At 38.7% G+C, this 16115-nt stretch overlaps 1 protein-coding gene across 2 annotated transcripts in view; it reads right to left on the bottom strand.

The window, feature by feature from the left end:
* MLLT3 (myeloid/lymphoid or mixed-lineage leukemia (trithorax homolog, Drosophila); translocated to, 3) overlaps positions 1-16115 on the bottom strand; it is a 344501-nt gene that overhangs the window by 139880 nt on the left and 188506 nt on the right. For both annotated transcript variants that reach the window (XM_006881274.1, XM_006881275.1), the window contains exon 3: positions 13509-13591. In XM_006881274.1, the coding sequence (XP_006881336.1) occupies positions 13509-13591 (83 nt within the window). The remainder of the gene's footprint in view (positions 1-13508; positions 13592-16115) is intronic.

Here is a 16115-nt window from a genome sequence, read left to right as displayed (position 1 = left end):
TAAATGTTTATGAAAATTAATAAAATATAATTATAGAAAAAAAAAAAGAAAAGAATTTCTATCAAAGTTCAAATAAGAAGGCATGTAATTCATTCTCTACACAAAACTTAATACATTTCCAGGAACTGGAAATCTGGCTTCAGCAACATTAAACCACACTTCTCACTCTGCAGCATCTTTAGTACGAGATGTTTATTCTCACACATTTTTCTGAGGGCAGATTCAAAGAGAAGCAGCATCACTTCAAACCTAAAATTCCACCACTGATATTTTAATATGCCTCTCTGCTTAGTGTTTCCAAACTAAGTAAGATTCTTACAGATGGGTTTCTTTTCTTCAGCATAAAAATGAAATATGAAAGAATAAATGCACACGAACTAAAAAGGAGTACTGCTGTGTCACATTCCCACTGACTTCCGACCTCATATAAATGATGAAATGAAATGTGAGTCTATAGGAAGCTGAGAAATCCAAGGATGGTCATGAAACCAAGGACAAGACAGTAGCCACAATATACAGCTGTATGATTACTACTAGAACATCACGTGGAAATCTTGCTGCTGCCCCTCAAGATACGGAAAACTTTTGAACAGCTATGTTTCCTAAATCATAACTAGACTGGATTTTCATTTTTCAGGAGTTGAAGGACGACTAATACGATCAGAATTCAAAATGAATGAAACATACATTCTGGAGCAGCACACTAACCAGCAGTCAGGTGTTACTGAATTGCTTCTGACTCCTAGCAATCCCACTGGCATCCGGGCTGAACTGTGCTCCGCTGGGCACAATGGCGAGCTTTCTGGAAGCAGATTACCACATCTTTTCTGGGAGGTGCCTCTGGATGAACTTTAACCTCCAGCCTTCAATGAGCAGCTGAGTATGTGAATCATTTGTGCTTCCCAGCAATTCTCTTAAATTTTCACCCACGGCTCGTTTCAGTAGAAAAAGCAGCAAGACATAAAAGCAATTCTGCTATCCAGACTAGAATAAAGCAAACCTGACTTCTAAGACACTATGAAGACAAATTAAGACATGAGAAAGCAATAATTTCCTTTCTCAATTAAAAGTTAATAATAGACAAAATAAGTACTTTAAAATGTACCCTCCACAGAGATTATATGCATGTTGTTATCATCACTAAGTTTATTTTACTTTTTTCCCCTTAAAGAAATGACCCTGGAGGACATTATGTTGAGTGAAGTATCTCAGTCACAAAAGGACAAATACTGTATGGTGCCACTGTTGTAGAATGAGCCTGACATCAAGGTGGGGGTAAGACTGAGAAAAACTGGATAAATTATGTATACTGCATTGAAGCCGATGAGGGATAGAACTGTTTAAAAGCAATATATTTTAGGGCATTATGATCATTAACAGTTCAGAATGAGGGTTGCAGAGTGGAGTATACTCGGGGTGGGGGTGGGGGGGTGCAGGGGGATTGTATACCAATGAAGGAGTTTTTCTTTTGCTTTTCAAGGAGAAGAGCAAACTGGGGGTGGGGGTGGGGGGCAGGGAGAAAAGTGCAACAATGAATGAATGGAAATCCAAAATCTGTAAATGTTCACTGAAATGAATAAAAAAAAAAAGAATAGGTTAAAGCTTTAATACCTTCCTCCTATATTCCTTCCTCCCCTAGCAATCATTACCCTGTAGTCTAATTATCAACCAACACATGCTTTTGGACTGCAAATGCATGTTTCAACAACACTGTTTCCTTTCGTTTCCATGATTATTTAGGGGTGGAAGGACCACAATATAATACTGTACAGTACACACAAACATCTCTTCTAACAGCCACAAGAGTCGACTCACACAAAGCAACAATCATGAAGATGGTACAAGGCTGGAAGCCATTCTACTCTGTATAAATATGGTCATCGCGAAGCAGAACCAAGAGGACAGCAGCCGACAATAACAGCATCCTTCTGCAACTTTTCAGTCGGCGTATTTACACTTGAGGGATATCCATGCATTATGGATCCATCAAGTATTAGTCACCAAGTATGTATCCCTAACTGATATTTGATGTTGTTAATACCGACTCACAGCAACTCTGTGTGACGGGCTAAGGCTGTGTCATAGGGTTCCTAGGCTATTACAGTCTTTAGGGGAACATATCATCAGATCTTTTTCCCTCCTGTAGATGGAAGATTTGAACTGCCAGACTATGTGTTAGCTGCCAGTAGTTGTTGTACCACTGGGACTCATCATTCAAATCTTTGTTGTTATAGGTATTGAGTTGGTTGCAACTTCTAGTAACTTTGTAACACATAGCAGAGTGTCCCATAGGGTTTTCAAAGCTATAATCTTCGTGGAAGCAGACTGCCACATCTTCCCCATATAGAGTGGTCTTCCAGTTAGTAGCCTAGCACCTAACCACCTCGTGACCAGGACTCTATCTATACCTCTATTCAAAGCCAGTTGTTGTTATCACTGAGTTAATCTATCTCATTCAGAGTCTTCCTCTCTTGTCCTGCCCTTTGACCTTTCCAAGCATGATGTCCTTCTCCAAGGACTGGTACCTCCTTGCAACACGCCCAAAGTAGGTAAGATAGAGCTTCAGAATCCTTGCCTTCAAGGAGCAGCTAGGCTTCCCCCTTGCAAGACGGACCAGTTTGTTCTCCCTGCAGTCCATGGTATAGTCAATACTTTTCTGCAGCACCATAACTCAAAGGCATCAATTCTTCTACTATCATCCTTTGTCATTGTCCAGCTCTCTAATGCATAGCAAGTAATTGAGAAGACCATGGCCTGGATCAGGTACAATGTTAGTTAAATTCCTCCATGTCACACTGTTTTGGTTTTGGTTGTTGTTATTGTATACTGTAGAGTCAGAATTGAGCCACAGCTGATGCTCCCGTGAATTTTCTAAGGCATCATACAGGAGGAGATGGCCCGTCCTTCTCCCACAGAGCAGCTGGTGGCCTTGTAGAGTAACGCACATCTTCTGGCCACTAGGCCACCAAAACTCTCATGTGAAAACAGTAATTATTACTAAGGATATCTTTTTATACTTTATTTTATTACTAAAGATAAAATATAACGTATATTTTTTTAAAAAGCAGCCCATGTGGACACCAGGCAGAATAATCTATTTAAGATTATTCAGCCAGGTTTTTACAGTGGCCTCAAAGGAAAATTACTTCTAATCTCCTGTATCTCTTCCTATTTTCAGAAACCAAAATTCTTTACAAAATGAGTAATATGTCTTACAGTTGTAAAAGTGACTACTAAGAGAGCCTTCCTTATGCTTTGCTCTTCACATAAATTTCACTGCATCTATGAAAGAAGCAGCTTGGGAGACGGTGTGACTAGATTAGGTGTTGCCTCTTCAACCCTCCATTTGTTCTTTCTAAAAATTGCTGTATGAGGGAATTTAAATGAAGCAGGAAACTGGGCAGCTCATAGAATAGATTTCTCTACTCAACCTAGAGCTTCCAAAAATGACAAGAAGTTAAAAAGACTGGAAGATAGAACATATTTCAATGTATCCACACTTCTAAAATGAAATTTTAAAATGACTATTCAATAATTTTAAAAAAGTTATTCAACGCCAAATTAACTCTGGTGGTGGGAAGCAAATAGTAAAATCATTATGGTCTCCCACAGAAATTATAATTATCCATCTTCTAGTTTCTTTAGAATAATTCGACTCTAGCTTTGCAGTCTAGACTTTTCCTACAGTGTAACCTGATACCAAGCTGAAATGAACACTCTGGACATGAAGTGTGTGATGAGAAGAAAAATCTCCATGATCATTATTAATCTCTTAAGAAATTAAAGTATTTGCACAGGAAGAAGAGATAGATTTGGAATTCTTACCCTATAAATAACTATCTAAATTAAAAATCAACACATTAAAAAGAAAAAAATGTGCTAGGAATTTTAATAGACATTTCTGAAAGAAAAAAAAAACAATACAAAAAACAGCATACAAATGGCCAATAACTACATGAAAAGATGTCCAAGATCACCAGGGAAATGCAAACCAAAACCAAAATGAAAAGCCACTGCACAAAAGGACTGCAATTTTAAAAAATAAAAAGGATATTAAAAAAAGCAGAAAAAAAGAGATAATGAGACATGCTGGTAAGGTTGTTGGGAAGTAAGTAGAATCCTCATATATTACTGGTGGAGTTATGAAATGGAATAGTCTTTTTGGAAACTAGTTTGGAATTTCCTCAAAAAGATTGAACATAGTAACCATATGACCCAACTAATACACCAAGATATATATATCTGGGAGAATTAAAATCATATGCCCAGGTTATCATTGTTGACTGCCGTCAAGTCAAGCACAACTCATAGCGAGTTGAACAAAAGACTTTCTATAACTATCATCATTTCTCAAAGTTCACAGGGTTTCGAGAGGCATGTTGCTTAGGAAGTAAGTGGATGCCACTCCTGCTTTCAAATATATACTTGTTAAATGTTCATAGCAGTTTTATTCTTAATAACCTGACAGTAAATTTAAGCCAAGGTCTATGAATTGATGAATAAACATGTTGCTGTTATGAAGCAACTCACAGCCGACTCTCCAGGGAGTTTTCAGAGGCTAAAAACCACATGGGAGGAGATGGTCCATCTTAGTCTCTCAAGCAACTGGTGGATTCTATCCTCCTGCCTGTGGTTTGACAGCTCGGTTCATTGCCACTAGTTCACCAGAGATCCCTAAACAACATTGGGTCTATCAATAAAAACAAATGTTTATGTTTCTAAGTATGATTTTATTAAGAAGCAAAAAATTCCTCCTGCCATCAAGTTAATTTCAACTCCCGAGAATCCTCCATTAAGTTTTGGAAGTGGTAAATTTTTATGGGCTCATCTCACTCCCACAGTGCAGCTAGTGGATACGAACTCTGATCATTCAATTAGCAGCATAACATTTGACATAGTACAACACTTTGACTATAATTAATGTTGTTGCTGTGTTAGGTGCTGTCAGGTCAAGTACCACTCATCATTTACCCTATAAATACAAAATCTGAACACTGTCCTATCCTGTGCCATCCTCATCATTGACACACTTTAGCCCATTGCTGCGGTCACTGTGTCAATCCATCTAGTCAAGGGTCTTCCTCTCTTTTGCTGAGTTTCCACCCTTCCAAGCGTGATATCCCTCTCCACGGAATAGCCTCTCCTAGGAACATGTCCAAAGTATGGGAGACAAGCCTTGTTATCCTTGACTCCAAGGAGCATTCTGGATACATTTTTTCCAAGGCATATCTGTTAGTTCTTTTAGCCGTTCATTCAGCTAAAAAATAAAATTTTTTGATCATCTAATTCACTGTGCAGCTTCCAGATGCTTAACAAGTAACTGAGAAGACCATAGCCCAATCAGACATTTCTTAGTATTCAAACTGACATATTGCTCCTCAGTAATTATGAGGGTTCCTGACAGCAGACTTGCCCAATGCAATGCATCTTGATGTTGGTGGTACCAAGAGTATTGAACTGTGGATTGAAGTAAGATGAATTCGTTGACAATTTCAATCTGTTCTCTATTATGATGTTCAGTGGTGGGGATTTTTTGTCTTCTTGATGATGAAATGCAATTCATAATGAAGGATGTAGTCTTTGATCTTCTGTGGAAAATACATCAAGTTCCCTTCACTATCTGCAAGCAAGGTTGCATTATCTGCTAAGGCATGCTGTTGATGAGTCTTCCTCTGATATTGATACCACAGTCTTCTTCATAGAGTCTAGCTTCGTGAATGATTTGTTCTATGTTCAGACAGAATAGGTGTAATATTAGAACTTGGAAAACTGGCTTTTATATCCATTATGTTAGTCTCCATTGGGGCATTTTTTTCAGCTACCTTAACTGTGGACACATGATCTTGCCAATGATCAACAGCTGTAGAACCAACATAAGAGAGTGTTTTCCACACTATGAAAGATGGTGGTAGAGAGAGGGTCAAGAGACTGTGGCACTGCTATAAGGAGAATGTCAAAGTATAACCTAACCAGAAGAATCCTGGAAATGGAACCATAGTTATAGGTTTTTCTTGCTGGATGACTGAAGGAAAAGCTGACTTGATATAAAGTTTGCTGAATGGTCGAGGAAAGCAGAGTTCATTTATAATGTTGAACTGAACCTAGACTTCCACTAATTGAGAAGTTGTGCCTTGTTAATCTGGCTTGGGACTGTATCACTTAACCTGGGCTTACATTATGATAGTCTTTGTCTCTTCCACTCTCCAGCCTATTTCTCTAATAAACTCTACAACTGTGAATAAAGTCTATGAGTAAATGTGCAACAAACATTGAACCGAATGATTCACAGAATTAGAAGCAGGTACATGTAGGGTGGTATGTCTGACCATGTAGCTATTTGTTTAGGGTTTTTTTTAGTTCTATGGCTGTTATTGATCTGAATAGTTCCCTTTTATGGAGTAGAAGTCAGACTCAGCCACTTCCATATTGTATCTGCTCCTTATACAATAGATAAGAAGAAAGGATACAACACTGATGTACACATTTCCTGGTATTAAACCATGCAGTGTTCTTTTGCTCTGTTTGTGCAACAGCTTCTGGTCTAGGTATAGGTTTTATATGAGCATAAGTGGTGTTCTAGGATTTCCATTCTCAGTATTAACCATAATCTATATTAATAATTGTTATAACATGTTCAGGAGGGTTTAATGTAGGAGACACTTGCTTGGTTTGGTATAAATCTATGTTTAGAGGGTAATCAGAGACTTAACTCCATTTTGAAATCTTAACATAAATCTAGATTCCATCTTAAACTTTTAAAAAGCTGATTTTCCAAATGTAAATCTTATTAATTTCAATGGGTAACTTAGCCACATACTCCAAGGTCTACATTCCTTCTATCTAAGGAGATGGAGGGTATCCAATCTATTTCCAAAAAGTCCTTTTCATTATAGTGAAATAGATCCTGTAGGTCATAACATAACTTGTATCTGAAGGATCTTTTTGTTGTTGCTGTTGTTGGGTGCTGATGAGTCAAGTACAACTTATTAGTGACTCTATGAACAATAGATCTGAACACTGTCCTATCCAGTGCCATACTCATCGTCTCTGACACACTCAAGCCAACTGTTATAGTCACTGTGTCAATCCATCTCATGAAGTCTTCCTCTCATTTGATGACCTTTCTACACATGATCTCCTTCTTCAAGGAACAAACTACGCTAGCAGTGTTACCAATAAATCGTCACAATGAATCCTAAAAACCAGGTATTACTGAAACTTTACCAGCAGGTTATTCTTTGACGATCCTATAATAAGTTGAATAACATGTGCCTTTAGTAAATCATGTTGTTGTTGTTGTTGTTGTTATGTGCTGTTAAGTGGCTTGTGATTCATCCAACCCTATGTACAGCAGCTCTGAACTCTGCTATATTTTGAGCCAAGTTCATTGCCTCTGACATCTTACCCCCATTTCCAGTCATTGAGTCAATCCATCTCATCCAGGATCTTTCTCCTGCCACCTGCTCTATTCCTCCACCCTTCCAAGTATGATGTTACTCTCAAAGGACTGGTGCCTTCTTGCAACATGCCCAAAATATGTCAGTTGGAGCTTCATAATCTTTGCCTCCGAGGAAATATCTGGTTTCATCCTTTCCAGGACGGACCTTTTTGTTCTCCTATTCAATACTCTTCTCCACAACTCAGAGGTATCAATTCATCTATCATCCTTAGTCATTGTCCAGCTCTCTGATGGATAGCAAGTAATTGTGAAGACCATGGCCTGGATCAGGTGCACCCTAGTCTCTAAACTGACATTGTTGCCCTTCAGTACTCAGGAGAGGTCTCTGACAGCAGGTTCTTCTAATGCAATTCATCTCTTGATTTCCTGGCTTCTGGTATCAAGAGTGTTGATTGTGGTGCCAAGCAAGCCAAAGCTGTTATCAATCTCAATTTCTTCACCATCTATTATAATGCGGTCAATTGGCCCAATGGTGAGAATCTCTGTTTTCTCGATGTTGAGATTCAATCCATATTGAAGATTATAGTCCTTGACCTTCTGCAGCAAATGTTTTGGGTCCTACTCAGTTTCAGCAAGCAAGGTTATGTCAACTGTACAACGAAGCTTCTTGATGAGTCTTCCTCCAATCCTGATGCCACATTCCTCCTCACAGAGCCCAGCCTCCCTGATAATCTGTTCTGCATATAGATTGAAAAGGTATGGAGATAGGAAGGATGCATCCCTGGCATACACCTTTCCTGATTTTGAAACATGCAGTGTTTTCTTGCTCTGTACTGATACTGATGACTGCCTCCTGATCCAAGTATAGGTTTCACATAAGCACAATTATGTGTTTTGAGATTCCCATTCTTTCCAGAGTTAACCAGTTTGTTTTGATCCACACAAATGCTTTTCCATAGTCAGTGAAACACAGACATTCTTCTTATACTTTCTGCTTTCAGCCAAGATCCATCTAACATTGGCTATAATATCCTTAGTGCCACAGTCTCTTCTAAACCCAGCATGCACATCTAGCAGTTCTGTTATGTGCTGTTTCAGTTATTTTTTTGTAATTTTCAACAGAATCTTGTTTGCCTATGATATTGTTCAAGAATTTCCACACTCTATTGGGTCACTTTTTTTGGAATGGGAACAAATATAGATCTCTTCCAATCAGATGGTCAGGTGACTGTCCTCCAGATTTCCTGGCACAGCTTTGTAAACATGCCCAGGGCAGTGTATGTCTGTCGAAATATGTCAACTGGTACGCTGTCAATTTCTGTGACCTTGTTTTTTTGCCAATTCTTTCAAAGATGCCTGAACTTCCTCCTTCGCTACCACAGGCTCTTGCTCATATGTTGTTTCATTAAATTCTTCTGTGTCACCTAATTCTTTTTGGTTCAGTGACTGCATACTCTATCTTCTTTTAATGCTTCCTCAATCATGTAATATTCTGCCCAAAGCATCTTTAAGTATTGCAACTCAAGGCTTGAATTTGTTCTTCAGTTCCTTCAGCTTAAGAAATGTTTGAGTTTGGCCTTGTTGATTTTAGACTCCAACTCTTTACAGATTTCATTATACTTTGCTTCGGTTTTCTGCACTGCCCTTGGAAATCTTGTATTATGGGCCTATTCCTGCTCAGTTTTCCCTACTAGACAACTTGTGTTTAATTCTCCCTCAAGGTCTTTCAGGCAATTATAAATGCTGAAACATTCACTTTCTGTTCCAGTAATGTAAGAAATGTACCCTTCCTTTCAGTTCATGGAATGGCCATTTTTACTCTACAACAAAGGACATTTCCCACCTCCAGACCAACTCTACCCCTCAGTAAACTCTGTTGCTTTTACTTAAACTGTTAAACTCTATGATACATGGGTTAACCATAAAAATACTCGACTAAGTAAAAGCAGTCAAACTCAATGAAATGATCAGAAGAAGAAAGCTTGTACAGGAAGGAAGTAGAGACAATTGTTTCCAGGGTGGAGGAGGGCAAATGAGGGAGTGACAGCTAATAGGCCCAGGGTTTGGTTTTCCTTCAGACTGATAAATATCATCTCAACTTAGATAGCTGTCATTCATGATTGTAGAATTCTGTGAATCTAATGAATGCTACTGAGCTGCATACTCTCAAAGAGTGAATTTTTTAACTTAAGGAGAATCTCGTGTTTATTACCTGATTTACATTTGACAAAGCAAAGTTGGTATAAAAAGAGCTGTATGACAAAGTGCAAAGCCCCACAGAATAAACAGCATTGCTTCATGGCTGAGGGCACAGAGAGGGCTGTAAAGACCACTCCTGGGAATGGTGTTCTACAGGGCAACCACCCTGGGACGGTACTGGACTGCTGTCGAGTCACCTGTGATGCGGACAGGATGTACATATCAACTACCAAAGACGTGGACCATTCAACACCAACAGTCCAATTCCCATTTGTCAGGTCAGTAACCACCAAGGGTAAACCATGTACAAGGGCAGTCAAAACGAGTAACAAGTTTTCAATACTGTGAATCGATTCCTATGAGTTACTTCTAACTATTGTCTTCTTTTGCTAAAGTCTGTGCTGTAAGTCAAATCAAAGAGCACAAATTTTTTTCTTTTTTTTTAAAGAGTCGCATTATGCTTTAAAACAATAGGCAGGTATACATTTTAAAAAAAAGCCCAAAAACATCAAAAGCTATTCATATTCCCTAAGATTCACTCCTAAGACTACTTACATACGATTTGATATCATCAGTAATTTTTTTTTAAATAAGCAACTTCTTAAAAGGAACTCTCAAGGAAGCTCTGGTGGCCTAGTGGCAAGAAGCTGCACTGCAATCCCAGAGGTACACAGTTCGAATACACCAGATGTTTGGCTGGAGAATGAGGGACAATCTCCTCCTGTACCAGTCAGATCTGATTTGACAGTACACACACACAAAAATAATAAAATAAATTTTTTAAAAGTTTTTAAAAAAGGAACTTTCAGTTTCATACGCCAAGATATCGCTTGTAGTTTTTAACAGAATACTCAAAAATACCTGATGCAAAATCACTGATTTTTGAAAGAGGGGATATAAAAAATAAAATCAAATAAAAATAGAATAAATAAAAAAAGACTGAGGTTTTCTATACTGGCAGGAAAGTACACAGACAGTTGATACAATGGAATCATTAAAGCATGAATAGTACCGAAGGATCACAGGTGAGTCAAGGAGGAATTTCCGTTAAGGATTCAGTTCCCTTAACATACTTAGTAGACAATTCTACCATCACAGAGGTTTTTCAGGCGCTATCAAAAGTGATTTTTAGGTGGAAACTTTAAGAGCAGTAAAATCTAAATTTTTTATTTTTTGTTTTCTTTTATTATTTTTGTGTACGTGTACCATCAAATCAGATCTGACTGGTACAGGAGGAGATTGTCCCTCCTTCCCAAGCAGAGCATCTGGTGGATTCGAACCGTGTGCCTCTGGGATTGTAGTTGCAGCTCCTTGCCACTAGGCCACCAGAGCTCTCCTACAATCTAATTTTTAAATAAAGATTGATTTCTATAGACAAGCATGCCCCAGTTACTCATCATTGCTTTTCTTTTCCTTTTGGTGGAACGTCCGTATTAACTTCATTTTCAACAGCCTAATTCTAGCTTACTTCCATCAGATGTACTTTCTTGGTTGCTCTCCTCTCCTAAACCAAATCCAGCACCATTAAGTTGATCTCAATTCATCGTAACCATGCAGAGCAGAGTAGAACTGTCCCGTAGGGTTTCCAGGGCCGAACTCTCTATAGCCGCAGACTGTCTCATCTACTTCCAATGCAGGAGCGGTCGCCACTCGAGCCACAGCCAAAGGCTTAACCAACGAAACTCATCAGGAGCCTCCATTTTTCCCATCCCTTCCAAAGCAGTGATTTAAAGTAATCAATGAATTATCAATTATTAGTACATATAATAATTAAAATATGTTATTGTTTGCTGTTATGTGCTGTCAAGTCACCTGCAACTCATAGCGACCCTATGTACAACAGACCTAAACCCTGCCCTATCCTGTGCCAATCTTACTGTCTTTGACACACCCACTTCCATTACCCCAGTCACTGAATCAATCCATCTCATAGAGGGTCTTCCTCTCCTGCACTGTCCCTCCACCCTCCCAAGCATGAGATCCCTCTCCAAGGACCAGTGTGTCCTTGTAACATGTCCAAAGTATGTCAGACGGAGCTTCAGATCCTTGCCTCTAGTGAGCAGCCTGGTTTAATATACAACACTAAAACTAAAACTAGCTTAATTCCTAGTTATTTACATTATATACAGAAACCTGGCAATTTGATTCTTTTTATTATTCTCTGGTTCTATTTCTCTTTTTTATTTTATATTAGTTTATTTACAAAGTTTGTATATATGTTTCACACTATTCATTCACATTGTGTTTAATATAATCATTCCCATGCATTATGTTTTATAAAACTAATCACCATTTGACCTTGCTCATCATTATCCTGTCTTTTCTGGTTCCTGCTGGATCCTTCCCAATTCCTTCACCCTCTCCCTCCAGCCATAAAATTGTGCAAACCTTTGGTTACCCATTCCTTACCCCTCTGCTCCCACCACTACCCCCTTTGGGTTCCCATTCATGTTTTACTAGTTATCCTTCTATTTTTGTAAAAATGCTCTTATGCAGTATTTGTCCTTATAAAACTGAGTTAGTTCACTCAGCTTTATGCGCTCCAGTCTCTCCCAAGTTGTGTAGTATTTTTTTAAATCATTGCTCCTGAGTGCTACATAGTATCCCATTGTGTGAATGTGCCACAATTTCCCAATCCATTCAGCTGTAATTGGACATTTGGGCTGTTTCCATGTTCCTGTGATGTTGAATAATGCTGCTATGAACATTGGCGTATAAATTTCCACTTGTGTCTTGGTTCTAATTTCCTTGGGGAATATTCCTGGTAGTGAAATAGCTGGGTCACATAGAGTTTCTATGTGGAAATGTCACACTGCCTTCTAGAGTAGTTATACCAATTTACAATACAATCAACAGTATTTGAGAGTCCCCACCTCTCCACATCCTCTCCAACACATATTGTTTGCTGCCCTGTTAAACTTTACCACTGCTACTGGTGTGAGATGGTATCTCATTGTGGTTTTGATTTGCATCTCTCTTATTGCTTGTGATTTTGGGCATTTCAAAGAGTGAATTTTACGGTATGTGAATTATATCTCATTTTTAAAAAAAAAGAATGTGTAAAAAAAAAAAGCCCCAAATAGTTTCTTTATGTAAATCCAATGTTGCAAAACTGCAACTGCAATGTTAACCAAAAGACCTTGCATCTCCAAAGGTTTTAATCCCTCGGAGGTGCCTTCAAAGAAAGGTGGACTCTCTATATCCATAAAGACTGGCAGCCTCAACAAACCCAACAGAGAATTGATAAGAGTGTGAATTAACCCTACAGCAGTGAGAGCCATGCAGCACTGTTGTAAACACGCTAGATAGATTTATCTAATTCTCAAAAGATACCCTTATGAGGAAGCTAGTCCCATTAGCGTATCCTCTTCTTATAAAAAGAGACACTTTTATAAGCTTGAACAATTTTTACAGCATAATTTTTAAAATATTATATAGTCCATGTGTTCTGCCAAGTGTGTACTATTAAAAACATTTAAAATAAAGTAGAATCTGTAAGAGCTCAATTGGAAATAACAGTGGGTACATGACAGCTAAAGATAAAATGAGAACTAATTCTTTGCAGGCCTCAAAAATTTTTTAAATTAGAAAAGGAGCGTTTCACTATAAAACCATAATTTATCTTTTCATTTTACAAACATATTAATCTTTTTCCAAATGGTAATCACTCTTCTCTTAAAAGGAACATTTAGTGGATCTCATATAATCTGACTTCATATAATTGAACCGATCTTTTCCTACCCACTTCCTCTGTAATTAAGGGTACTGAGAGCCAAAATTCCTAGAGGACAAATTTTACTTTTATTTTAAAATGATCTCGTGATAGAAGAGTTTATGAATCGCAATTATGTTAAACATTTGGGCAACGGAGAATCTTCGACTGAAAGATTAATGGGGAAAGATTACGTACCTTGTTTTTAAAATAAACCTCAATTGGCAAAATGAAACCAGCATACCCAGATTCTTCTACCTTGTAAGGTGGATCTTTGCACACTGTAACATTAAAAAGAAGAACACAGGTGAGGTGGGAAGAAGAGACAAAAATACATTATTATTTAAAGAAAAAAATTAATAACATTCTATTATGTACACTATCCCCAATTCCATTCCCTCTTGTAAGCCTCTCAGGAAAGTCCTTAGTCTATCATTTACTTTTCCAGAAACTATAACAATATTTCCTACTTAAAGAAAATTTTTAGTATTAGTGGGATGTGGGTGGGGGTTGATCACAGTCAATCATAATCATCTCTATCTTGGATTCGAGTTGTTTTCTCTCATCCTACGGCTTTAGGAAAGGGAGCACTGGTGGCCTAGTGGCAAGAAGCTATGCTGCAATCCCAAAGGCACACAGTTTGAGGCCATCAGTTGTTCCACAGGAGGATGGGAATTCTCCTGCTGTGGGATCAACTGCCTCTGAAAAGCCCCTTGAGGGTAAATTATGGGTCAGTTCCCAACTGAAAAGATACACCACTGCAACAAGACTTTAGGAAATCTGAAGGCAACTCCGTATGACTAAAAGCTTAAGAACTCTAAGTTCTCTGATAAAAAGTGCTACTTACATATAATCTTTGATGTAAAGAATTCTAAATACATCATGTCAAAGGACAGTTGTGAGAAATCCTGATTTCTATGCCCCAAACTTGCAAAGCACCTTCTTCCTTAAACTGTCACAAACCCAGAGTCACCCAACAGTATCAATACTCACTAAGATTCACTATCTCCATACCTTAAAAACAATACTTACTGGCTTACTGACATATTGGTCTACATCCCCAAATTCAAAACATAAGTATATCAAGAATATATAACAATAAGGACTTTACATTTCTCATTAATTTGGAAGGAAGTAAGATTATTAAGAAAGTTTTTAGAAAATAAGACAGACTCTTAAAAAGCTAAGTATGATTTTATATGGCTAAAATTTCCATTAAACCAAAATCAGCACGAATTTCCCCAAAATATAACACGCCAACTGCTGCTTCATCACTGCTTCATCACTTCTGGTGGCCAGAACCCCACACGGCACAGCAGAACTGCCCCGTGAGATTTCCAAGGCTGTAATCCTGGAAGGATAGTCCTGGAGAGGGTGAAGCCAGGCTGCTCCTTGGTGGCAAGGATTCTGAAGCTCCGTCTAACATACTTTGGACATGTTGCAAGGAGGGACCAGTCCTTGGAGAGGGATGTCTTGCTTGGGAGGGTGGAGGAACAGAGCAGGAGAGGAAGACCTTCTGTGAGGTGGATTGATTCAGTCACTGGGGTAATGTGGATAGGTGTGTTGGAGATAATAAGATGGGCAAGGGATATAGCAGGGGTGAGGGCTATACAGCTATACGGTTGTACATACGGTCGCTATGAGTCGCAGGCAACTCAACAGCACATCACAACAACAGCAATGCTTGCAGAAGCAAACTGCCATATCTTTCTCCTACAGAGAGAAAGAGCTTGTTGGTCTGCATTACTGACCTAGTCTTAGTGGCCCAGTGCTTAACTGCTGTGCCACTAGGGTTCCCCAAATCAACAAAAAGTCATAATTATTCTAGCAAAAGACTATATGTTGGCACTGTCTCAAGAAATGAAAATGCACATGCAGAATATGCAACGTACACAGTCCTGGTACCCCACTGGCTCTTTGGCAGGGCTCCAGCCTCTCTTTCCTACCAAACCTGCTGTATTTCACTTAAATGCACTGGTTTCTCCCCTAACATGCCAGCAGGTCCCACCTGTGCCATCTCCTCTCTTTCCATGACACCTTGAAGCTGCTTTCCATATCCCATTAGTTCAAATCCCAACTTCTACATAAAGACTTTCCAAACCACAAAGTGCTATTATCTCCTTTCTATCCTCCCGAATCATTAACTGCCTGCATACCTACTTGATACTCAACAGGTTTCTTTCATTCATTTTATTCAAGAATCTCATCTACTCATTTCCTTTCATTCCTCCAGTGTCTTCTTAGGGAAGGCAAACTCGGGATACAGCATCTTTTATACCTAGGTTCTGATCTCTAATTAATCTGATACTGGCCAGGCTTTCTGGAAAGCTGCTTCGCCTCTTTAAACTTCAGGTTTCTTTCCTGGACAGTTGCTGAGGGTGATGTATGTAAAAGACACAGTACAAGCTCTTCCACATATCAAGGTCCATTAATCTAACCATGAAGCAACCAATCATCTCTCACTCTCTCTGATATAAAGGAAACAAGTAGAAAGGCCTGAATTTGGGATCAGGAAACTCGGATTCACACCCCTTGACTAAGGAATCTCTTGGTTCCATTTCCTTCCCATTTAGACCAGAAAACAATATGCTCTGCGTATTCGTATACATCCCTGCTGACAGGATGCAGAAAGACCACACGTAGAAAAATACAAGATATTTTTATTACAGCTGCTGCTGACAAGAATAATGGACATAAAAACTGGGGAGGCATCAAAACAACTATGAGATATCATCTCACCCCAGTCAGAATAGCAAAATTTAACAGAACAGCAAGCAACAAATGCTGGCGAGGTTGTGGAGAAAC

Source organism: Elephantulus edwardii, unplaced genomic scaffold (genome assembly GCF_000299155.1).
Source record: "Elephantulus edwardii isolate Elephantulus edwardi_28Jun2011 unplaced genomic scaffold, EleEdw1.0 scaffold00014, whole genome shotgun sequence".
Classification (NCBI taxonomy): Eukaryota; Metazoa; Chordata; class Mammalia; order Macroscelidea; family Macroscelididae; genus Elephantulus; species Elephantulus edwardii.
The sequence above is the reverse complement of the archived record's forward strand: the minus strand, read 5'-3'. Positions and strand labels throughout refer to the sequence as shown.